At 34.8% G+C, this 25,082-nt stretch overlaps 1 protein-coding gene across 1 annotated transcript; it reads left to right on the plus strand.

The window, feature by feature from the left end:
• The first annotated feature begins 806 nt into the window (after positions 1 to 806).
• Positions 807 to 24,284, plus strand: LOC134663805 (serotriflin-like). The gene is made up of 6 exons (XM_063520314.1): positions 807 to 960; positions 17,999 to 18,090; positions 18,453 to 18,586; positions 19,041 to 19,186; positions 22,487 to 22,681; positions 23,458 to 24,284. The coding sequence occupies exons 1-6, from the start codon at positions 902 to 904 to the stop codon at positions 23,687 to 23,689; spliced, it is 858 nt and encodes a 285-aa protein (XP_063376384.1). The 5' UTR covers positions 807 to 901; the 3' UTR covers positions 23,690 to 24,284.
• The last annotated feature ends 798 nt before the right edge of the window (positions 24,285 to 25,082 follow it).

The raw sequence follows: 25,082 nt of genomic DNA on the forward strand, positions 1-25,082 counted from the left end.
AAAAGTCAACTTTTTTTACTAAACACCTTTACATTTTAAAATCATAAAATATAGCAATAGGGTTACAGATTTCATTCGCAAATAACTAAAATTTAAATATGTAGTTATGTACTTATACTTGTTTTACAAAGGCACAAAAGTGTTGAACCCCTCGTACTAGGTAGGTAATATTGATACTCGAGCAAGCAAAACAATTCCAAAATTATACCACGAGGGTGTAGCAAGTGGTTCAAAAAGTGGAATTTAGAACGTTGCGAGGGTTAAGGAGGGAAAGCTCAAGCGTTAAATAAACTTCGTTCCAGGGTGAAACACAAAAGTTTTCACCACATCAACGGAGGGAAAGTGGGTAGGTACCTACTCATAAAGAGAGCCTTTACAGGCTAGTGTGGCGAAAAATAATATTTAATGTCATCTACAACGTTGACGATTCTGGCGGCGGCGTTGGATAGTAAGTACGCACACGCATATTGCGTAGAAGAAATCATTATTTTTCGCAAAATATACTACGCAGGAAGGAAATAAAGGGATAGGAAATTTAAGTGGTGTATGTAGAAAAGGGATGTTTCATAAAGTATACCTAATTTTATGATATATGCATTTCTTGGCTTTAACATAGGCTTTTAGGGAAGGAGGTATTGCAAAAGGAGTCATTACATTTTCAGATTCCTATATATATTAGAAATAAATATGAAGAATTAACGAAACAAGAGCACACCCCTACAAGTGAATTCGTACAAGAACTATGCATGGTAGATGTGGTGATTGTATAGCATAGGTATTATAATATGCCATGTCCAATCATTCGCAACATACTTAGTCTGATTTACTCCGACTCGGACGGCCGCGGGAGACGGACAATTGATTTTAATAACAGCCCGTGAAAACAAGCTTTGTTTATTTTATGAATAACTGTATCAACATTAATGACAAGTTAAAAGTGCCTTCCTTTCTACGGGAAAAGTAAGTGCATGGACATATTTTTGTTTTACGGAGTGCATTTGTTTTTTTATTATAGTTCAGTTTTTTTGGACATATATTTATGTGGGGTGGAACCTGTAACAGGAGCAGAAAATTTACAAATTACGTCAACGTCGTGGCTCATTAGAGCTTAACAATGATGTTCTTCATATGTTAAATTTATACTGTTTTCTTAGTGTTTACACACTTATCAAATTGAAACAATTTTGTATTAAGAAGAAACGTCTGCATACGATACCAAATTATTTAAGACGAAAGAAAAAGTGGAAACACCTACTGTCTTGGGCGAGACAGAGAGTTTTAACACTTTTCCTTTATTTTAACTAAATCAAGTTGTTGGTTATATCAAAAGTAGACGTTTTATATAAATCAACTTAAGTAAAATAATTTAAACAAGTCATTTATTGTATAGCTAAATATATTACAATAAAATTGCAGTAGCATCCAAAAAGTTACTAACTAAAGCTCATAATGAGAAGAGCTTAATTTAAGGTTTAGCTTCAATTACATGTTAGGTATTATATTTCCGGAATTTATTAAATGACCGGTAAAACAAAACAGATTCAAAATTATAGTGTCTTCATCGTTTTAACGATTACCAAAACTGCCACATGTGAAAAATAAACTTTTTTACTATTACATTAATTACATTATGTACGCCAGTAGGTACTATTTTACCAAGTCCCAATAATATTTACCTATGAAAACATTATTCTAGGTTAAACTGTATCATGTGACAACCTCACGACGACTTGCGTGATTAATTTAATGACTATAAGTATAATTTAATTAACGATTTGTGTGGATTCATATTTTTCTTTAAACTATTTAAGCATGCGTCCTCGTATTTACGTAGGACATGTTACATGTAGGTATGTACCTACATACATAAGTATTAGCTATAAATAGTAGGTAATTATTGTGGTATATATATATATATACATATATATATATATATATATATATATATAAATACGAGGACGCATGCTTAAATAGTTTAAAGAAAATATATATATATATATATATATATATATATAAATCTAATTGACCTGCTATAGTTAAATGCTTTGTGAAGAAACTTTAATTTTTATCCGACATACAGTTCAGTGGACAGTAAAGCACGCATTTTATTATGTACATATGTGCATAGGTATGTACAGCAACTGAACAGTCTCTCGTCTGACTCACAGTTTATCGAACTGTCGTGCAATGCCGATGTCTACCATTTAAGAATGCACTTGGGTATGGCGCTATATGAAATTTGATATACTAAACATATAAGATTTATTTAAATATGTAGGTAAGTAATCCGTATGTTCGAGGCATATGAGTAATAATAGCAGACCATATATACCTTAGGCATTTTCTACTTTTAAACTATGATCCTATGGCCAAACAGATAGTACCTAAGTCAAGCTGAAAATGGCTTTGTGCACAGAAATATCAATCTACATTACCACGTAAAATACATGTTTGTTAAATAAGAACAATATTTATATGTTTACGTATAAAAATAAATAATAATAAAGCCATTTATTCCATATTTCACATAAAAAAAAAAAAGGATAATTACAATTATAATGTGTTGTTGTTATAGTTGTTAGTTTCTTTTTCCATATAGTTAATGTTAGTGTGGTTAGTTTGTAAGTTTGTTTGAAATATGGACCCCTTATTGGGTAAAGGCCTCCTCCATCTTATGCCATGTTTCCCTGTCTTTGCCTTTATTCATCCAGTCGCTTCCTGCTATGTCTTTTATGTCATCAGCCCACCGTCTTTTTGGTTTTCCAATTTTTCTTTTCCCTGTTGGCCCCTTCCATTGTGTGGTTGTTTTGGTCCATCTTTTATCTGTGTAACGTGAGATGTGGCCTGCCCATTTCCACTTTAGTGTGAGTGCATGTTTAAGCGCGTCAGTAATCTTTGTTCTATTTCTTATGTCTTGGCTTTTTACCTTTTCTATTTTTCTAATATGTAGCATACTTCGTTCCATTGCCCGCTGAGTGCATTTAATTTTTTGCTTTACGGTATCTGTGTACACCCAAGTCTGGCACCCGTACAGTAGACAAGGCAGAAGGCAGGTATCAAATACCGTTTTTTTCATGTGCAGGTTGTAATTCCCTTTCAGAATTTCTTTTAGGGACCAGAATCTATTCCAAGTAACGTTTATTCTTCGTGTGACTTCTTCTTCATTTTTTGATTTTCTGAATGAAAGTTCCTTGCCTAAATATTTGTAGTCTGTCACATATTCTATATTTTTGCCATTAATTATGATTTGTCTTTTGCGGCTGTTAGTCAGTATCTTTGTTTTTTCCGTATTCATTTCTAAGCCGACTTTAGAGCTTTCATTATCAAGTGAGATCATCATTTCTTCTAGGTCTTTTGGGGTCTCCGCTAAAATGACAATATCATCAGCAAACCTGAGATGATTTAAATATCTTCCATTGATATTAACTCCTTTTCCTGTCCAGTGTAGGTTGTGAAATACATCTTCAAGTACTGATATAAATAGCTTGGGCGACAGGGGGTCACCTTGCCTGACTCCACGCTTTATACTTATTTCCTCTCCTCTGGTTTCCAATTTTACCTTGCTTGTGCTGTTTGTATAAATGTACTTTAGAATGTTAATATATTTTGTATCGACATTTGCCCTCTGCAATGCATTCCAAATGGAATTGTGGCTAATACTGTCGAATGCTTTGCTATAATCTATGAAGGCCACGTACAGAGGTTTGTTGAATTCGTAGTGTTTTTCTATTATTTGTTCCATGGTCTGTATGTGGTCTGTTGTGCTAAAACCTGAACGGAAGCCCGCTTGCTCTATTGGCTGCAAATTGTCAATATCCAGTGTTATCCTTTTTAGCAGAATGGATGAAAACAGTTTGTATAAGCTAGGTAGCAGACTGATAGGCCTGTAATTTCCTATATCGAGGGGATCTCCCTTTTTGAAAAGTAGTACAATGTCTGATGTGCACCACTGTATTGGTACCGTTTCTTCCTCCAGAACCATGTTAAATAACTTTGTTAAATGGTGAATTATAGCGGGTGCGCTTATTTTGAGAGCTTCATTGCATATCCCGTCAGGGCCAGGACTTTTTTCGGCTTTTAGTCTTTTAATGTGGTCAAGTACTTCGGTGTTTTCAATTGGTTTGGTGGTGCTTGTTTTACTGCTGATATGTGTCCGTGGATTTGTAGTATCCTTGTTCTTGTTACTGTATAAATTTCTGTAGAAGAGTGTTGCGTGATCTATAACATCTCTTCTTGAATTTGTTTCTCCTGATTCAGATTTAAGTTTTTGTATCCATGTTTTGTGTTGGTCTAATTCTTTGAATGCTCTTTTAGTGCTTCTATGCTTATTAAGGTTTCTCGTGATGATTTCGTACCTATGATTTTCATAGTCTTTTTTGATTGACTTCTTAGTTTCTTTAAATATTCTGCTTAATTCGTTTTTCATGGTTTTGTCCTTGTTTTTTGTATGAATTAGATCAGTTCGTTTTTTTATAAGGTTTTGTGTATCCATGCTGAATATTTTGTATTGACTTGTCTCTTCCTTTGACTTTTTTTCTTTAAGACTTTTTATCAATGTTTGTTCTAGAAGATTGTAGTATTCTTGCATATTATTTTCTAACAATTGACAATTTTCTAGCTGTGCTCGGAGATTCTGTATATAGATTTTAGTTTCGGTCTCTGTCTTTGGAACATTTAGTGTTGTAGCGTAGTTTATTCTCCTCTTCTTCAAATGTTTTAAAAGTAGTGTGGCTCGTAGTAGTCTGTGGTCTGATGGGAATTTAATGTTGCTTAATATCTCAATATTTGTAATTAATTTAGGATTGTTGGTCAATATGAAATCTATTTCGTTCTTTATTTTTTGGTCTGGAGATATCCATGTCCACTTTCGCTTTCCTTTTTTCTTAAAAAATGTATTCATTATTGATAGCTTGTATTGGTAGGCATAGGATATTAGTCGTTCTCCCCGTTCGTTTCGTTTTCCATATCCATATTTCCCCATAACTGGATAGTCTTCTGGTCTTGGGCATCCGATTTTAGCATTAAAGTCTCCCAGCACTAATATTTTGCCATAAGCTAAGTTATGTGCCCTTTCCATGTCGTTATAAAATTGTTCTATTTGATCTTCATGTGCACTTTCTGTGGGAGCATACGCTTGAATTATTGTTATAGATTTCTTATCAAATACTAGTTGTAGCACTGCTACCCTTTCGGATATACCAGTAAAACTTTTGATTTTATCTTTATGTTTTTTCTTTATTAAGTATCCCACGCCATGCAATCCTTTCGTTTGTCCTATGTAACAAAAAATATAATCACGGTACTCTTCCATATTGCATCCCATTCTTCTGACTTCTGAAAGTCCTACTATATCACAGTTGACTTCTTCTAGGGCATATATTAATTCCAAGTACCTTTCTTTTGATGATAGTGACCTGACATTAAATGTGCAAATTTTGAGAGTTTCTTCTTTGTTTTCATCCTTTTTTTCACTTTTAAGTGGAGGGTATTGGTCTGATTCCCCACGAGGACCAGTCGTCTTGGGGAATATGTTTACGTATCACTATTTAATTACCTAACGGATGTTTATTTTACCAGTTGATAACAGGATTATTATGATATTTTCAAGCAGATCATATAGCCACAACTTGCTAGGCGTTGCGTTCCGTAAATAGTAAATGTTGACCTAGGGCTGTATATAGGTAGGTACCTACATTACAGGTTCCTACGTACGGTACCTACGTTCAAAATGACAAGGCAGAAGTTATATTTTTTTCCTCACAAGTGCGATGAAAAACATTGTGTGAGCCACGGGCGGTACAGGAATTATGAACTCGTGTTAATGATTGCACATTTCAGCACAGTACAAACAGTACCTAGGTATTAGACTGATGTGCCATTCAAAGTATAGGAACATGTCATTATTACATCTTTATTTATGTAAATTGGTACTTACCAAGTAAATTAACATTTCCTGTAGGCCTAGCACAGGAGGGGCTCGACAGTATCTCGCCCGCGAGGTACTGTCGCGCCAATCATGTGCTAGCCCGGCTGAAGTGATAAGTTTGCAATAGTCCTACTGATTTTTATTTGTTTTTTTTTTGTTAGTTCTATTATTTACGAGTTATTTTAAATTAACAAGATAATTAGGTAAATTTGTATTATTTGTCACAAGTTTACCATTGAACAAAATACCTGCACGGGGCCAAAGACAAATATAACGAAGAGTATATTGGTCTAATCTAAAACTCATAAAGCAGCAATTTAATTTAGACCTATATGATGTCAAATTGATTGTTCAATAAACACAAGTCATCATGCCGTACAATTTGACTTTAACGGAAGTAATTGCGGACCAGACACTATCCGTAAGAATGTCATCAATTATATTCATATTTGTAAATATATAGTAGTATACCCTATTATGGACGTGGAACCGGTAATGGGACAAAAAACCACAAATCCTGTAAAATAGTTAAGTATCTAAAAGTAGTTTATAAACACTGGCTATATCATAAATAAGAGTCCTAGAGCTGTTTCAGTTAGATTTTTTATTAAATTCGGTTATGTTTTAAGAAATTGGCGTCAACCCAAAAGTTGTCGTGTCACTGAAAAATATATAAGAATTCTTAATAGCTAAAAGAGGTGAGTTAATTTATAAAATTTTAATTAATTAATACTTGATGAAAACTAGAATGTGTTTTGTTAATTGCATTTACCATGAGATGAGGTATACAACACAATATGTTGTGACTCCACAGATGTAAAAAAATTGTGGTATTTGGCCCAATCCCATTATAGGAGTTGTAAAACTGCATAACCTCCTATCATGGGGCAATTGACATAATGATGATTACCATGCCATAATTGCATGTTTAAACAATACATATAGAAATATGTCAACCAGGAGGTATGGTCGGACTTCGGATAAATTAATATCGTTTTTCCAAACTTTTATTTAACTTGCCCTGTTATCCCTTTACGGCCGGGAAAAATATTTTGTAAAAACTAATGATTCTAATGAATAATGTGTTAATTATAAGGAAAAACAATAGTAGATAAAAAATAAAAAGAAATGAATCATAAATCATGTTGTTTTATTTCAATAAACAAATGACTTCCATAAAAAGTATAGGATTTAAGGTAAGTATTTATATATTTTTCACACCTGTTTAAAAGTAATTGTTCCATTATACATCATCAATAGTTAGCTAAATGGGGTTTTATGTGTATACACCTGGTTTTAAAACAAATCAAAACTAAATTATTCATAGCTACTTTAACATAGAAATAGTAGGAACTGAAGTATAATTTGTTTAAAAGAAAGAATATGATGAGAAGTTCAGAACCAGGTTTATACATGTTAAAAGTAATTAATGGTCTAAGCATATAATCCCATAACTATATTTTTAATTGCTAATATGCTTAGCCCGTTTATTCATAAATAGCAAAGTACTGGCAACTACTGGAAATAGTAATTTAAATTATTTACAGAAATAAAGCAATTGCATAATAAAATAAGGCAGAATCATACCTGTTGTTTACTGGTAGCTTGCTGGGAACGAACAGACCGAAAGTGAGCTCTCTGTCCTTTTTATAACGTTTAGAACAAAGAGCAACCAAGCTAGTTATCAGTAAAGCAACTTTTTAAATACATTCTCTGTAAAATTTGATCGTAAATATTATTGTTCTCTTTCAAATCACATTAAATAATAATTTCCTTAGTTCTTATTATTTTACAATATCATAAACTTATACTTAGATTAATAATGACACTAAACCGAATACACCGTTAACTATCAGTCGTTTAAAAAAACTACTACTACAACTACTACAATACTACTACTATAAAAATAGGCTTCATTTTGAAATGCAATTAGCACAACAACAATTAATTTTAAACATGGAAATTCTATCATTTATTTACATCCAGGAATCATAAGTATTTATAAAAACGTATATTAAAAATAGTATTTGTATTGTACAGATTCGAAATGTCAGGTAGAAAAAATATATTTACCCACATTTAATCATTATTGCTAATACATATAATCTATCACGGCCAAACTGACAAGTACTTCGTTCTCGAAGTACCTACACAATTAATCAATAATCTTAAACAAAAAAAAATGCATCATAGGGGAGCGATTGATTAAAGATTAAAATAAGTATATTAACTTTGACCACTTGCCAGATATCTAGACATGTTTGTCCTTTTCACCCGCTGCTAATGAAATGGACAAACACCAAACAAATGGCCGACCAGCGGAGTGCTTTGACTGACTTAACACTTTGCCAATCATCTCGACATGTCAATCTCATTCACTCGCTGCTAGTGAGACAGAAAAACATCAAATGAAAGGCCGACCAGCGAAAGTGTTAGATTATTTTTACCACTCAATTACTTAATTAACTTTAATCAATCCTTTAAATAATAGTGATTATGATCAATCAACATTAATCTACACACACACACACATCAATATTTTATACATGTATCTTATTTATCTTGGCAATTGAAAGATAAATTACGTTGTTTCCTGATCGTCCAAAAATTCTCCTGGCCAATAACGTAATTTTTCTTTTGCAATTACAATATTTCTTAAATTTCCCAGACCTCTCAGAGCATAGCGATCATTAGGTAAAAGTGCGGTTATTTCATACGGTCCTTTAAATTTAGGCATTAATTTATTATTACGTCTATGATCTTGATTAACGTAAACCAAATCACCTACAGATAAAGTCAAATTGTTACGTCTAGTGGCATCAAACCGGTCTTTAAATTTTTTTGATATTTCTTCAAGACGTTGTGCTGCTAAAGCTCTATCTGCCTGCGTGTTAATAAGAGAAGCTGAGGGGTTTCCTTCTAATATGTCATCTAAACGAGCTTGCAATGATGGGATATTGGCATCAATTCCTATGAGCAAACGAAGTGGGGAAAATCCAGTAGATTTTTGTACGGTAGTGTTTATTGATTGCTGGACCTTCCACAATTCGTTCGGCCAATCTGACAAATCGTTACAAATAGTACTGAGCATATCGGTTGCTGTAAAGACATATCGCTCAACCTGGCCATTACTCCTGGGAATTCCCGTAGCAATTAAATGATGCTCAATACGTAAATTTCTGAAAAGTGCTTGAATTTCACCAGATGTAAAATTTGTGCCGCGATCTGTTATTACTAAGGTAGGTGTCCGAAGAGTTGTGACTATTTCACGTATGATTGGTACTAATTCGCGAGCACTTAATGATTTTATGGGTTTCAGTAAACAAAATTTCGTAAATCCGTCAACAAGTAATAAAATATATTTATATCCTTCATTTGATTGTGGAAACGGACCTGTGCAGTCTAAGTGGACAGTATGAAAAGGAATGGCAGTTTTTTTGATTGGGTGTAAAAAACCTTGCTTTGGGCCATGATGGCTTTTTCGTTCAACACAAACCAAACAATGTAATAGATATTTTCTAACAAAAGCTGCCATCCCTGGAAACCAAAAGTGCTCCCGAATTTTACCAATAGTCTTATCATATCCTACATGGCAGTGTTCATCGTGAAATAAACGAAGAATATTAAGACGACTTCCTTTTGGTATATATAGTTTAGGTTCTTCGTTTGGGCTATTTTTATAATGTAGCAGATTTCGTCTAACGATATATTGGGTTTGGTCTAGGTCGCCTGTTTGTACTCTATCTATCAAAGCCTGAGTATCGGGGTCTCTGTGCTGTGCTGCCTCTAACCAAGACTCTGGATTATTGTTGGGGATTACATTAACAGTATTATTGACGTTTAAATGTGAAGTGGGTTCATTAACAGGATTTCTGCTCAGAAAATCAACATGGCTTATAAATTTTCCTTTTTTGTACATAATTTCAAAATCAAAATCTTGTAAATATGTCCACCAACGTGCAATTCTAGGCGATAAATCTTTTTTGGACATAGTTGCTTTAATAGCATTGCAGTCTGTAATTATTTTAAATTTGATTCCGAGAAGATAAATACGAAAATGTTTAAGGGCGTTATAAATCGCAAGGGTCTCTAAATCGTAGGAACAATATTTTGACTCTACCGGTGTCGTTCGTTTACTAAAATAGGCAACAATTCTTGATTCTTTGTCAAGCTTTTGTATTAATATGGCTCCATATCCTAAAGAACTAGCATCAGTATAAAGTTCAGTGCATAAATTAGGGTCAAAAATAGATAATGGAGGAGATGATGTTAGTTGATCTATAACATATTTTCTAGCAGAATCCTGTTCAGGCCCCCAAAACCATTTTTGATTCTTTTTTGTCAACATAGTAATACAAGAGGTCCGGCTAGCAAAATCGGGAATGAATTTCCGAAAATAACTTGCAAGCCCCATAAACTGGCGTACTTGCTTGACTATACGAGGGATCGGAGAGTTCACTAACGCAGATATTTTCGCGTCACTAGGTCTAACTCCATGTTGCGATATATGCTGACCCAAGTATTCAATATTATCAACGAAAAATTTACATTTTTTAGGGTTTATGGTAAACCCAGCCGAACTAAGGGTTGCTACTGTCTGCTCTAAATATTCTAGACCTTCTTCAATAGTCGTGAATGGTATAAGAATATCGTCCATATATACAAGTAGGAAGTCCAAATGTTTCACTGCTTTTGATATTGCCCTTTGGAACACGGACGGACCATTACAAATTCCAAATGGCATTTTTAAGTACTCGTAATGTCCGTCCGGTGTTACAAATGCTGTGTATTTGATTGAATCAGGTGACACTGGAATTTGATGAAACCCATTCTTCATGTCTATTGAAATGAAATATTTGGCCTTCCCAAGCCTATTGATTTGATCCTCAATTAAAGGAAGAGGGTACCTGTCCTTATCAATAATTTTATTTAATGACCTATAATCAATACAAAGTCTATCACTTCCATCTTTTTTTCGTACCAAAAGAACTGGACTGGCATATGAGGAGTCACTTTCGCGAATTATTCCATTATCTAGCAAATTTTGTACTATCGCCTTAACTTTTTCTCGTTCGTGAGGGGACAATCGATATGGCCTATAATATACGTTAGTATTATTTTTTAATTGTATTTTTAACTCACCTGTATTAACACATCCATTATTATTTAAAATATTAGGGTACTTCGCAAAAATGCTTAAAATTTGTGTTTGTAATTTTATGTCTAAATTCTCGATTTTTGTCTTCAATTCACTAATTCCACTATCGGAAATATTCTCAATAAAATTAACCTCTGAATTAGAGTTTGAACAACATCTACGGACAACTTTACAGTCATTAATATCTGCGATTATTTTAATGCCAGAATGTAGTAAAATATTTCTACCAATCAAAAAATCAAAACTTAAACTGTGATCATGTACAACATAAGCGTCAAGTTCAAGACACAGATCATCAAACTTTACAGGAATAGTAACTGTACCTACAGTCTCAAGATTGCCGTCACCAATTCCGCTTATTCTTGAGATGTGTGGTTTTATTTTTATTTTAAGACTCTCTGCAATAGAATGTTTAATAATGCTACAAGCAGCTCCTGTATCAATTAAAGTCTGTACAATTGTATCATAAATTGACGCTTTTGTTAACTTTAATTCTGCTCTAAAAAATTAATCTGACTAGGTTTTGAATCGGCAGTCTGGCTAGGATTTGATGTACTAGCAAGAGGGGTACTGGTACGTTGACTTGAGTTTGTCAAAGCACGTGCTTTGAAAAAACATGTAGTTTCTGTGTGGCCGATTTTCTTACAAAAATCACAAATTTTTTGTACTATTTTACTACCTGAGGGCTCACTTTTTACTTTTACATCCGGAATTTGATTTGTGTTTTTGTGGCACTGAGATTTTACATGACCGAACTTGCCACATGAGTAACATTGGAGTATCGAATCACCACGAGAATCTAATTTGGGCCGCTTAAATCTATTTGGGCTGTTATTATTAGCATTTGACACGCTTTGCTCTAAGGGTCTTTTCTTGGGTTTAACATAAGCAGTGAAAAGGGAAATAAGCTCAGCTGTCGTTTGTGCGCCGCTGTTAAGAGATGCCATTTTCACGTTAACGTCACTGATACCTCCGCAAACAATATCAATTATCTGACTCTCGGTAAACGCTATCTTGGTATTTCGCAACAACCTAACCTTTTCTCTAGCATATTCACAGTAAGAATCTGCAACATCTGATGTATAAGCCACAGCTTTCGATAGTTTTTCAGCGAGGTTACGTTTTTCAGGATACAGATCAGTAAGGTCATTTTTGAAATTTTCCCAAGTACGTCCACCAGTCGGATTCCACGACTCAAACCAAGTTAAAGCAGAGCCCTTCAGGGCCTTACCGGCTTTTGCGACAGTCGCGATGCTACTCCATCCAAACTCCTTGGTGAGCTCAGCTATGTTGTTGCACCAGGTCTCAGCGCCATTGTCAGTTGTAGCTGGGTCGAAGACGGGTAGAGCCACGTCGTCGTCTGGGCGGCGTTTGGAGACAGCATCCGCGATAGCTTTGATGAAAGATTTCAATTCTTCCGATTTCATTCTGAAACTTGTTTCAAAGCGTATTAGTACAAGGGTTCAATTTTCCAACACTTCTGATGTTAATTATAAGGAAAAACAATAGTAGATAAAAAATAAAAAGAAATGAATCATAAATCATGTTGTTTTATTTCAATAAACAAATGACTTCCATAAAAAGTATAGGATTTAAGGTAAGTATTTATATATTTTTCACACCTGTTTAAAAGTAATTGTTCCATTATACATCATCAATAGTTAGCTAAATGGGGTTTTATGTGTATACACCTGGTTTTAAAACAAATCAAAACTAAATTATTCATAGCTACTTTAACATAGAAATAGTAGGAACTGAAGTATAATTTGTTTAAAAGAAAGAATATGATGAGAAGTTCAGAACCAGGTTTATACATGTTAAAAGTAATTAATGGTCTAAGCATATAATCCCATAACTATATTTTTAATTGCTAATATGCTTAGCCCGTTTATTCATAAATAGCAAAGTACTGGCAACTACTGGAAATAGTAATTTAAATTATTTACAGAAATAAAGCAATTGCATAATAAAATAAGGCAGAATCATACCTGTTGTTTACTGGTAGCTTGCTGGGAACGAACAGACCGAAAGTGAGCTCTCTGTCCTTTTTATAACGTTTAGAACAAAGAGCAACCAAGCTAGTTATCAGTAAAGCAACTTTTTAAATACATTCTCTGTAAAATTTGATCGTAAATATTATTGTTCTCTTTCAAATCACATTAAATAATAATTTCCTTAGTTCTTATTATTTTACAATATCATAAACTTATACTTAGATTAATAATGACACTAAACCGAATACACCGTTAACTATCAGTCGTTTAAAAAAACTACTACTACAACTACTACAATACTACTACTATAAAAATAGGCTTCATTTTGAAATGCAATTAGCACAACAACAATTAATTTTAAACATGGAAATTCTATCATTTATTTACATCCAGGAATCATAAGTATTTATAAAAACGTATATTAAAAATAGTATTTGTATTGTACAGATTCGAAATGTCAGGTAGAAAAAATATATTTACCCACATTTAATCATTATTGCTAATACATATAATCTATCAAATGCATGTGAAACGTTTTCATTTGTTATAAAATAAACGTAAAAAATGATTTAAAAAAACCAACGACCCTTCATCATTAAAAAAATCGCATGCACGAAAGTGACGTTCAGGATTTATCTGTAAATGCACGAACGTGCAAATTCATTTGGATTTGTTAAATTATGTAAAAAATACGCAACATTTTACACAACAATACACTAGTATAATAATAAGTCTTTAACTTTACATAATCATCACAGTTAGAATGATTGAAAACAATAATCAACAATTATAAAGTAATCTCAATTCAACTACCTACATTATATGGAAATCCTTGAAAAAGTTCTCATAAAATAAATATTCATTCATTCACAAGTAAAAAGAAAGTATTGACATGTGTTTAATATAGTTTATAACTAATTCTGGAGCTGTTACATCAACGATTTGATCGAATCTTTTTCTCTCATCTCATCTCTTCACAACCCTAATATTGATAGTACCTGAACACTTGAACAGTTAGAAGTCGGGGAACATAATGTATTGTCTTTCCACTTAAATAGAATGTTACTGAATCATGTCATCATCAGCCGACTCCACGTCACATATCATTGTCGTCTTTGAAAGTCAAACTCGATCTGTAAGGAATTCGATTCACAATTACTTTACCCGTGCTGTGTCATCTGCTATTATTGAGTTTCACAGTAAGTAATATAGTTGTAAAGAATTTATGGCGATATAAACTACCTTGGCATACACTTCGAGAAAAGATCGAGTAGAGACCAACAGCTGGACCTAACCCCAGTGACATAATATCACAGTCAAACTTGGTTTTAACTGCTTTACTCGTATATGAATGTACCGAAATCAAGCATAAATCCGGCAGAATTATAATCACCATGATTTTAACCCTACTGAACGGGTTTTATACACCACGACCTGACGCAGCGTAACTAGAACATTGTCTGATTCTTGGCTTTCATAGTGAATCCATTCCAAAAGCAAAGAAGGGGAATAAGGTCGTCGTGAAATTCTTCAATATTTGATACCTATATCACCATAACACAAAATTCAAAGGATTTGTCTGGCTCCTAATGAACGTCTTAAAAAATACAAATCTATGAAACGGAAGATATTATAAAATGATCAAACATATGTTATCTATTGTGATTTAAGTTATTGCGCAAAAGCCGGATACTCACAAACTTGCAAATAGTTATGACAATTGATTCACGGGCTACGGCCGAACCCACAAATTCGTGCACTTATTTTTTACGAGCATGTAGTTTTCCCTAAAAAACATATTTTTGCTAGGTTTGAGCTCGAAAAGACGATTTGCTTGCGGACAGGATTTTTTAAAAGTAGTTTGCAGGATTATATCGAACCGGTCGGAAAGGGAGTTAGTGTGGGTCAAATCTTGGTAGCTGAATTTGAGCCATTTTTAGATTTCCGATTCAGTTGAAATTGTGTGTAAGTACGTAATTGAGTACCTATGCAAATCGGATGATAATGCAATATTATGATAACATGGACCTAATTTGATGATTGAGACAGGAGGTGGCCATGGGAACTTTATCACAATAAACGCTAACTAATTGTGTTTGGGTAAATATTAGAATTGTCTCGATGGGTCTTATACAATAATAATTGGCTGTGGAAAGAAAAATACATTCAGTGATAAAAGCTTATACCAAAAATAGATTTTTTTGCCATAACTTATTCCCTATTTCAATATTTTATACGGATAGAGCAATGTCCATTATAGGGGGCCCATTACTGGATCCACGTCCATTACCGGGGTCCCATTACTGGAGCTTTGGTGTCCATGACTGGAGAAAAAAAAACATAGTTTTAATTTGTTAAGTAAGTATGTGGAAACTCATTGCAGTATCTTTGATACAACACGCCTGAAACATGAATGACGGATAGGACTTGAATTTTTTAACACGCTAAGCGGCAAACCATTCACATGTATCAGAAAAATATCACGAATTTCCTGACTGGTGCTGTTACCATAACGAATTTATTTTCAGTTTCAAGTAAATACATTAAAAAGAAAAAATAAACTAACTTATCTCTATAAAATAAAACTAAAAACTAATACTAAATAAAACTAAAATACATCTAAGAAATTGGGCCCCTTTGGCATGGTGCGGAGGACACTGGCAGCATTTCTCCGCTGTATTGCGATGCTAATACGTTGTGCGAGAAAGCTGCCAGCTCTTCGGTCATCAGTGAAGTCCATAAGTCGTTTTGATAGCTCTTTAAAAAGTTGTGGAGCATTAGGACCCCACAGGCTATGGGTTTCAACCCCAAATGGCATAAAAATATACTCGGGGCCGAGACCCCTGAGGGGCTACCGCGAAAACCGAAATTCGCAAATTGCGGAGATCTTTCTCCTTCACTCCAATGAAGACGTAATTAGAGTGACAGAGATAAATTCCCGCAATTTGCGAACTTCGATTTTCGCGGTTATAGTCCTGTACTTCTGGACTTTGAGCGCCACACCTGTTTGGTTACTGGTTCCCGTGAGGTGGGAAGGGGCTAGAGTTGATATTTCATTTTCCATTCCAATTTTATATTAAGTATTTAATTGCATTCCAATCACTACACTGTCAATACTAGTTGAATAAATAGGAATGTCATTCTTATTGATGTGTGTTGTCCGTTAGTAAAAATAAGTAGAACCTACATAAGTATGATCATGCTTTGCGAGTAAGTATATATTACTAAACATAACACTTACTTGTAGGTGATATGTATGATTAAGTAGCATGTCGTTAAAATTTGTGTCCTTGCATATTCGTAGCGCCGCGTCACATTTCAGTAGAGTCCTAATCCAGTAACTTTGTCGAATTTTGTAACCTGGCTATTTTGCGTCAAATCCGGTAGTTCTGATTTTTTGCAGGCTTGATTATGATGTTGGCCCAATGAATAATCCAAGTTTGTGACTTCGAGCGCCGAACGCAACTTTGTCAAAAATCTAATAAACCGCAATTTTTTTAGATTTGGGCGATTATAACCCTAAAGTACTAGTTTTTGGTAGTAACTTCCTAGGGCGTTTTTAAAGTAGACTAAATTTGCTACAATAAGACACTAGAATTGTCTCTGTACATCTAATATTTTCCGAGATAAAGCCTTTTAAAATTTTATAATTTTACATCAGTTCTTAGCTATAATATAAGGGTTAGGTAGGTAATTTATATGGAATTCATCACCGCCACGTTCTACAAAATATTTATTTTCAATAAAAAATTTTTTTCAAAATAGGCACTCATACATTTTTTTATGGAATATAAATATTTTGTAGAACGTGGCGGTGATGAATTCCATATAAATTACCTACCTAACCCTTATATTATAGCTAAGAACTGATGTAAAATTATAAAATTTTATCTCGGAATATATTAGATGTACAGAGACAATTCTAGTGTCTTAATGTAGCAAATTTAGTCTACTTTAAAAACGCCTTAGGAAGTTACTATCAAAACTAGTACTTTAGGGTTATAATCGCCTAAATCTAAAAAAAATTGCGGTTTATTCGATTTTTGACAAAGTTGCGTTCGACGCTCGAGGTCACAAACTTGGATTATTCATTGGGCCAACATCATAAACAAGCCTGCATAAAATCAGAACTACCGGATTAGACGCAAACGCAAAATGTAAGTATAATTTTACTGTATTATCCGTCTTTGAGCTAATTTGCACCACTTGAATAGAACAAAGTGAGGAGTTCCAATATAAACGTTGCCAAACTTTGGCATTACAAATGCAAGAAGAGTTGACTTGGTCCAGCTCTAAAAACGAAATACATTCGTTTTTTATAGGTAGTTTGGTTATCCACTACTTACAGCCTCTAGTCGTCCAGAGGTTTATAAAAAGGTCTAATATTGTAATCTAATACATACCTTTAAACGAGCAATTCTTGTATATTTATTTATTTATATATTTCGGGGATCTCGGTAAGGGCTCTAACGATTTCTATGTAATTGTGCTACATATAAGGGGGTTCTCTGGGGCGATAAATCGATCTCGCTAGGTCTTATCTCTGGTAAACCGCGCATTTTTTAGTTTTTATATGTTTTTCGGGCAAAGCTCGGGCTCCCAGATATTTAGAATCATTACTTGAACAAATCGAAATTGCATTAAATTTTGTCTTAGCTAGCAACTTATGAGGTCTGCGTGGCAAGAGGATAGGTAGGTAGTACAGGATGAAACCTTATCGACTTGAATACTTCGTTTTGCTTCATTAGATTCACTTTTTTACGACTTTCTATTGGAATGCACTATGGAAATTTGAATCGTGTTTTTCATATGTTATAGGCGATTCAAATTTATTTTATAGCTACTATAGGTACCTGTTAATTTGGTACGCGTGTGTAAATTTTATAAGACATACCACTCTTATGCTTCTTATTGTTTCAGAATGGCCCTACCAACATCGTTTTGGTGTTTTCTTCTAGTCCTCCTCAACACATTGGTTCTATTGCATAGTATACAGTCATGGGGCTACAAACGTAAGCTTTTTTAAGCAATTTTCTTTAAGTCTGCAAAAGTTTCCTAAAATTGGCAAACTTTTTAGTAGGTATCTAAATATGTAGATACACTTATTATTCTTCGTTTATTCTGAATGTCGCAATACAGGCTGGCCCATTTTCTGTGTGTGATAATTATATCGTCGGGTGACAAGCAAAAGTCACTAACTAACATCATTGAAATTATTGGACAATAAACCGTGTTACAAGTGTAATAAAGTGCATTGTTACTCTAATTTTTTGATAGTACTTAGTGACTTTTGCTTGTCACCCGACGATATGATTTACCATAATTTACTATTTATTAGGGTTGAATTTACATAACATGAACTGACCTTTTTCAGCTCGTTTCCCATCTCACAAGATACCTGAAAATGCACTTAGCCCCCGACGAGCGATAGTGCGGCGAAAAATAGTACTGTACCATAATTTCTTTCGCACTAAAGTTCGCCCTACAGCTTCCAACATGGTATTAATGGTAAGTGCAAATTTTTGTGACTTTAATACGACAAAAAATACGGCCACACGCAAAATGTAGGAAAGATTACGGCCCAAAATTGTATAAAAATAAAAATTAAAAGTTTATTAATGACTATGAATATAGAGTACAATGAGTACGTACTGTATCAAACATACTTTATTTATGCCTTTCCTTGTCTTTGTCATTGGTGTCCGGAGTTTATTTTCCCACCAACCTCATTAAGGAAGGAGCCGTGATCAAGTTGTGCGTGCTATCAATACTTACGAGATAGCATTGATACAAAATACCAAACCCAGGGACCTGAGAGTGTACAATAAATTATTTAAATGTTTTAATTATTTTTAACGAGATCATTATGGAATTATTTTCTTTTCTCCACCTTATCGCCTCTAAAGAATTACGCACTTTGCACATCTCATTTTTACTTAATTAGATTTGTTTCGTATTTCAGTCATGGCACGCAGAAGCGGCACGGCAAGCGCAAGAGTACGCGGACCGCTGCATTTTTCTGAAGCACAACCCTATTGAAGAAAAGATTGTGTCGCATCTGGGCGCTTGTGGTCAGAACATTTTCGCCGCAGCGCAGAAAACACCCTGGTACGCACCATTTCACATAGTTACAATACGCTTTCCTTCCAACCCACAAATAAAATGCTTTCATATAAATACCTACCTTCGTATATTCTAACTTATTTAGTTAAAGAACAATACATGGCTCTGTAAGTACGTCTACGACTGGCTTGAATTCACTGCTAGCGCAAGTTACGCGCTACGCTTGCAGCTGGTAACATATGGGTTTCGGCTTTGTAGCGAAACCCGCCTTCAAACAGAGAACCTACGTAGGGGGCTGTTCAAATAGGGGAGGGGGGTCTGGACATCGGATGATGGTAGCATGACGTAGGAGGAAACGGAGTCATTCAAAGCATGATTTTTAGGAACTTTGACTGATTGACTATACGACAAAATAACGACGCGCGTCCGTGTTGACAATTAATATAATGAGCTACGCAAGTAAGTACCTACAGTCTTCAAGGCTTCAAATAATCGTGTCAGCATTTGAATACTCCTTTGATAAAATATATGTTTATGTATCTTTTTTTCATATTTCGTTTCGTTTCCTCGTCCCGCGGAGCAGTCCGCCTCAATGTCACGATTTTGTGAGCATTTACTATGTGGATAATAGTAATTTCGTGTATACTTAATTATAGATTTCACAGTTCCATTACAAGCGCTATTTAAAGCCTCATCTGTCTTTTTCAATGTCTCAGGGGTCCGCTAGATAATAAGTGGTGGAGTTTTGTTTTGTGTAGCTCGATCAGGTCAAGCGTAAGTATTTTAAAAATTGCATAGTTTGGTACCTACTTTAAAAACATGAGGTAACAAGTTAATTAACATTTTTATATATACCACAACCTTAGTGTAAAAATATTCCTTTTGTTTCTTAAAGATAAAAAGACTTATGTGCGTATGGGCGTGTGAGTATTCCACGATTAGCATCAAAACCATATCTTAATATATTCATACATCTCCAGTTATACGATGGTCCCAATGCCAGGTAATTTTAACCGACTTCAAAAAAGGAGGAGGTTCTCAATTCGTCGGAATCTTTTTATATGGAGTGACAGCTATTGTCACGTAAAGAGTTTGTAGACATTTTTAGAAATTTAACTCATCAATATATTATATTAAAATACGGTAAAAACATATAAGCTTCATATTTGATAAATTAAGCCCAACCAAAAGAGACTTTAATGAACTTTCATGGAGACCATAATTTGACGTGTGAAGTATGTAGGTACATTTGGATGCGCCTTCTGGCCTACACGCCTTATACTCGTATATATATTATACATGTTTGAAGTAGCTTTATAACTTTTATAAGGAGAATAGGTGTCTGAATGCAAATAAGATGACTTTTATTCATTTATTTGTAAGATGAAATGATGAAGAGCAATAAAGGACACATCTGACAAAATACTGTTTCCTAGTCAAAATAATTCTGATACGGAACCAAAACTAAGAATATAACTACGAATATTACATTTTAGGTATAATTAATGTAAGGCCAATGTTTAAATTTAAATGCAAAAACGATAACTTAACCTGTTATTCTATTACTAATTAAACTACATCACCTTCCGATTTTGCAAAGGTGATTTTTTTACAACGCATTATTATTTGTTTGTATGATCACAATAATTTACAATGTGCTTCCGTTGAGCGAGCTGTTTTTGTTATGCATGCCAATTATGTTGAGCCAGAAATATGCCAGTTTTGTTTGTAAACATATTTTTATTTGTTTATCTCAGAGGTGTGCGAGTATTTTACCTTACGACCCGAGTCACACACACACACACACACACGTTGAAAAAACGACTGTTTTAAAATACGTAGCCATGGATGGTATTCCATCTGTCAATCTGTCCAATATCTTGGTCCAATGCGTGTTTGCGTCTCTCATTTTGCTTTATGAGAGAGAGAAGCAATGCACAGACAGGGGGAATACCAGCCTTAGATAGGTAGGTACCTATATGTGTGTTTGTATATTAGGTATATTTAAATCATCTGCATTGATGGAGTGACATATGCTAATATTATTTTGTAAGAAATTCTTAAAACCTTGATTTTAACTGTAAGTATAATTTTCAAGGTAAAAACAGAAGCCTCAGACTATTTATGCTTTAACGACTTTAGACTTTAACGTTCCCTAAAACCGGGCCATGATACAGATTCTGGTTTACCAATTTGTTACGGCTTTGATCTGGTTTTGATACGACCTTAAAGATCGTCTCGCTGGTGCTTGTCGTCGTGCGTAAGCAGCGCGCTAATCACCAAAACGATTGTCAAGGTCTTATCAAAACCATAACAAATTGGTAAATCAGAATTGACCTCTAGGGAAATAAAGTTTGCATTGTAGTAAAATTCTACTTTTTTTATTGTAAAAAAGAACAGAATTTAAATTAGGAGAACTTGCAAATTAAATTCAAACTAAGGAAATATTAACTGTACGTGCTGTGTCTTTTGTCTCATGTACGCGTTTTTGGTCAATTAATATTTATTACAAGCTTTTTACGAGTTTTAACATGCAATGTACTTACCTATGTAACTTTGTAAGTTTATATGTTTGTACGGGTCAAATCTTGCAAGTTAAATTTGACCCACTTTCCGACTTCCAATGAAGCTGAAAATTTACATACGTAAGTCGGGTAACAATGCAATGGTGCTATAGAGCTGATCTGATGATGGAGATCGGAGGTGGCCATAGGAACTCTGTGATAGAACAACGAAACCTAATTAAGTTTTGGGTTTTTAGAATTGTCTCGACGAGTAGTTGCCTGTGGAAAGAAAATTACAGTCAGCGATAAAAGCTTGTACCAAAAATGCAATTTTTGCCAAAAACTTATTTTTCAATTGTTTTTAGGGTTCCGTACCCAAAGGGTAAAACGGGACCCTATTACTAAGACTTCGCTGTCCGTCCGTCCGTCCGTCCGTCCGTCTGTCACCAGGCTGTATCTCACGAACCGTGATAGCTAGACAGTTGAAATTTTCACAGATGATGTAAATCTGTTGCCGCTATAACAACAAATAGTAAAAACAGAATAAAATAAAGATTTAAATGGGGCTCCCATACAACAAACGTGATTTTTGACCAAAGTTAAGCAACGTCGGGAGTGGTCAGTACTTGGATGGGTGACCGTTTTCTTTTTGCTTTTTTTTGTTTTTTTTTTTGCATTATGGTACGGAACCCTTCGTGCGCGAGTCCGACTCGCACTTGCCCGGTTTTTTTTACTAATTCACTAGCCAGCGATAAAAGCTTGTACCAAAAATGCAATTTTTGCCAAAAACTAATTTTTCAATTGTTTTTTTTTTACTAATTCATTATAATAATTATTATAGGTTCTTCGCTATCAAAGACTGGTTTCTGGAGTACCAGAACTTCACGTACGGCGCGCCTATCAAAAACCTGCGTACAGTGGGCCACTACACCCAGATGGTTTGGGCTACCACCCACAAACTCGGCTGCGGGGTCGCGCGCTGCAGCGGAGGGCCGTGGGGACAGTTCTATAACTACGTGTGCCATTATTGTCCTGGGTAAGTATGTGTTCCTTATTTGTTCTTGAGGAACTACAACTTCGTAGTCGAATTTCTCTGCAACTCACACACCCAGCAGTAAAATTCCATGGGCAGTTTAGAATGAATTCCCTGCAAATTTTCAGCTGTACCACAGAATAAATAATAGTACTAGGTACAGACGACTCACTCTTTAACAAAACGCGTCTGTCACGATCAGCACAGATATGGCCGCTAGGTGGCGACAGCGCCACGCGCGGCTTATGACAAACCCCAAAATTGGGGTCAAACGGATGTACTTTTAGCTACCTGTAGCAAAGCGACGAAATCGCCGACTGAGCCACGCCTGGCTGTACATAGATTCTCCAACCAATTTCTGACACTCGTCCAGTATGATTTTTTTTGTATAAGTTACACAACTACTTTATCAAATTATTTTTAGATTTTGCACTCCATGTCTAATATCAGGATCGATGGAAAACCTTATTTTATTTAAATCATCATCATCATCATCATCATCTCAGCCATAAGACGTCCACTGCTGAACATTAGGCCTCCCCCTTGGACCTCCATACGTGCCGGTTGGAAGCGACCCGCATCCAGCGTCTTCCGGCGACCTTAACAAGGTCGTCTGTCCATCTTGTGGGTGGATGTCCTATTACGCTGCGCTTGCTAGTCCGTGGTCTCCACTCGAGCACTTTATACATTATACTTTATATTTTACCTTTTTATTTAAATATTTAGATATAATTTCCATGGCATATGAGCACAAGATACTGATTTGTTCGTTTTTTCAGTGGCAACATCGAAGGTATAGTACAATACCCGTACCGCGTAGGCCCTCCCTGCGGAGATTGCCCCGACCACTGCGTCTCTGGCCTATGCACTAACATGTGCATGGAAAAAGATCATTACTCCAACTGCGATGAACTGGCAGGCATGAAGATCCCAGACTTATGTACGCAGGGTGTATGCAATGCTACTTGCGCTTGCCAAGGGAAGATACATAAAAACTACCCGTTTGTTTAGAAATGCGTATGGATGTACATAGTACAAGGAAGATTTAACATTACATTTTGGTCAGTTGATAAGTTACAGAAGCTGCAGCATTTACAGTATTCATTTCTCTCGTAAGACGTTCACGGCGGTATGGGGTCGAAAGACGTGCAAAATATGCTTAATTACGAGGTGTTAATTAGGTAGACACTTTAGACAGGCAGTTACTTGCTAGTGAGGACGATTTGACTCGTCTTTATTTAGTGAAGACAGTCTTTTGTTTTACAAATTAAAGACTGCTCCAAAAATCTACCATAGGCAACCTCACAAATATAAATTTATGCTGTTTTAGTTTAACTCTCCTAGATTATATTGATTAAAAAAAAACCTTATTCAACCTAATTGAATTGCGTAACGAAAGTAGCGATAAACATTTTACGTGTGTGACTGATTTTCATTATACACAATGGTGTACATTAAATAGTTGAGGAACGAACGTCTTAAATGAGTTTTTACATTTTATTAAATCCTTCGTTATGTACCTTACGTAATGTTTATTATAGTGTAAAAATATCTTAGGTTTTATTTAGAAACAATAAGTTTACAAAATAAATAATTATAAATCATACGTCACATATTTATATTTCATCATCTCGTTTGCATGCCCGTACTTATATAAATTCTGTATTTTACCTTTTTCATAGTCCAACTAAGTTATGTCTTAATTAATTAATTAAGATCAATACGTCCAAATTGCTGGAAATCCATCCAAGAGTGCATTTTTCTGATAAACATATACTATTGTTAACTTTATCCAAAGAACAGCGATTGCTTTTTGTTTTATTAAAAGTAATTTGGAGATTATACTTTAAATATAATAATGATTAAACGCTCGTGCACGGATTTTTCCGCAGACAAATTTGGCCGTATTGACTATAGACATAAAAAAATATATTACAGGAAGTTGAAATAAATCGTTTAGCTACGTGCGTAGTCTTATATCTTTAAACGAGAACTTCTTGTATAATTTATTTATATGTATATATATTTCGGGGATCTAGGGATTTTTGGAGGCGAAAATTCGATCTAGGTAGATCTGACCTATGGGAATACGCGCATTTTTTCCGTGCAAAGCTTGGTCTCCGAGATATTAAGTACTTAAACAAGAAAGGATCAGGGAACACCAACACTGCGTCGGGCGTAGTGGGTTCGGGGCAAGGTTCACGACACGCTGGTTGGCAGGTGAGTCAGCAGGTGGGGTGTGCGCTGGGGCGGAACGTCTCGCAACGGCGTACGCGCATGTTCCTTACGTTATTAAGGTTGGTTTACACTTATGATAAACATAAGCCTATAATTTATAAAGGCATGGCGATATTCAGACGCGAAGGTAAGAGTACATCAGAGGCATCTAAGGCACGCCTCATAC

Source organism: Cydia fagiglandana, chromosome 4, assembly GCF_963556715.1.
Source record: "Cydia fagiglandana chromosome 4, ilCydFagi1.1, whole genome shotgun sequence".
In the NCBI taxonomy this organism is placed as follows: Eukaryota; Metazoa; Arthropoda; class Insecta; order Lepidoptera; family Tortricidae; genus Cydia; species Cydia fagiglandana.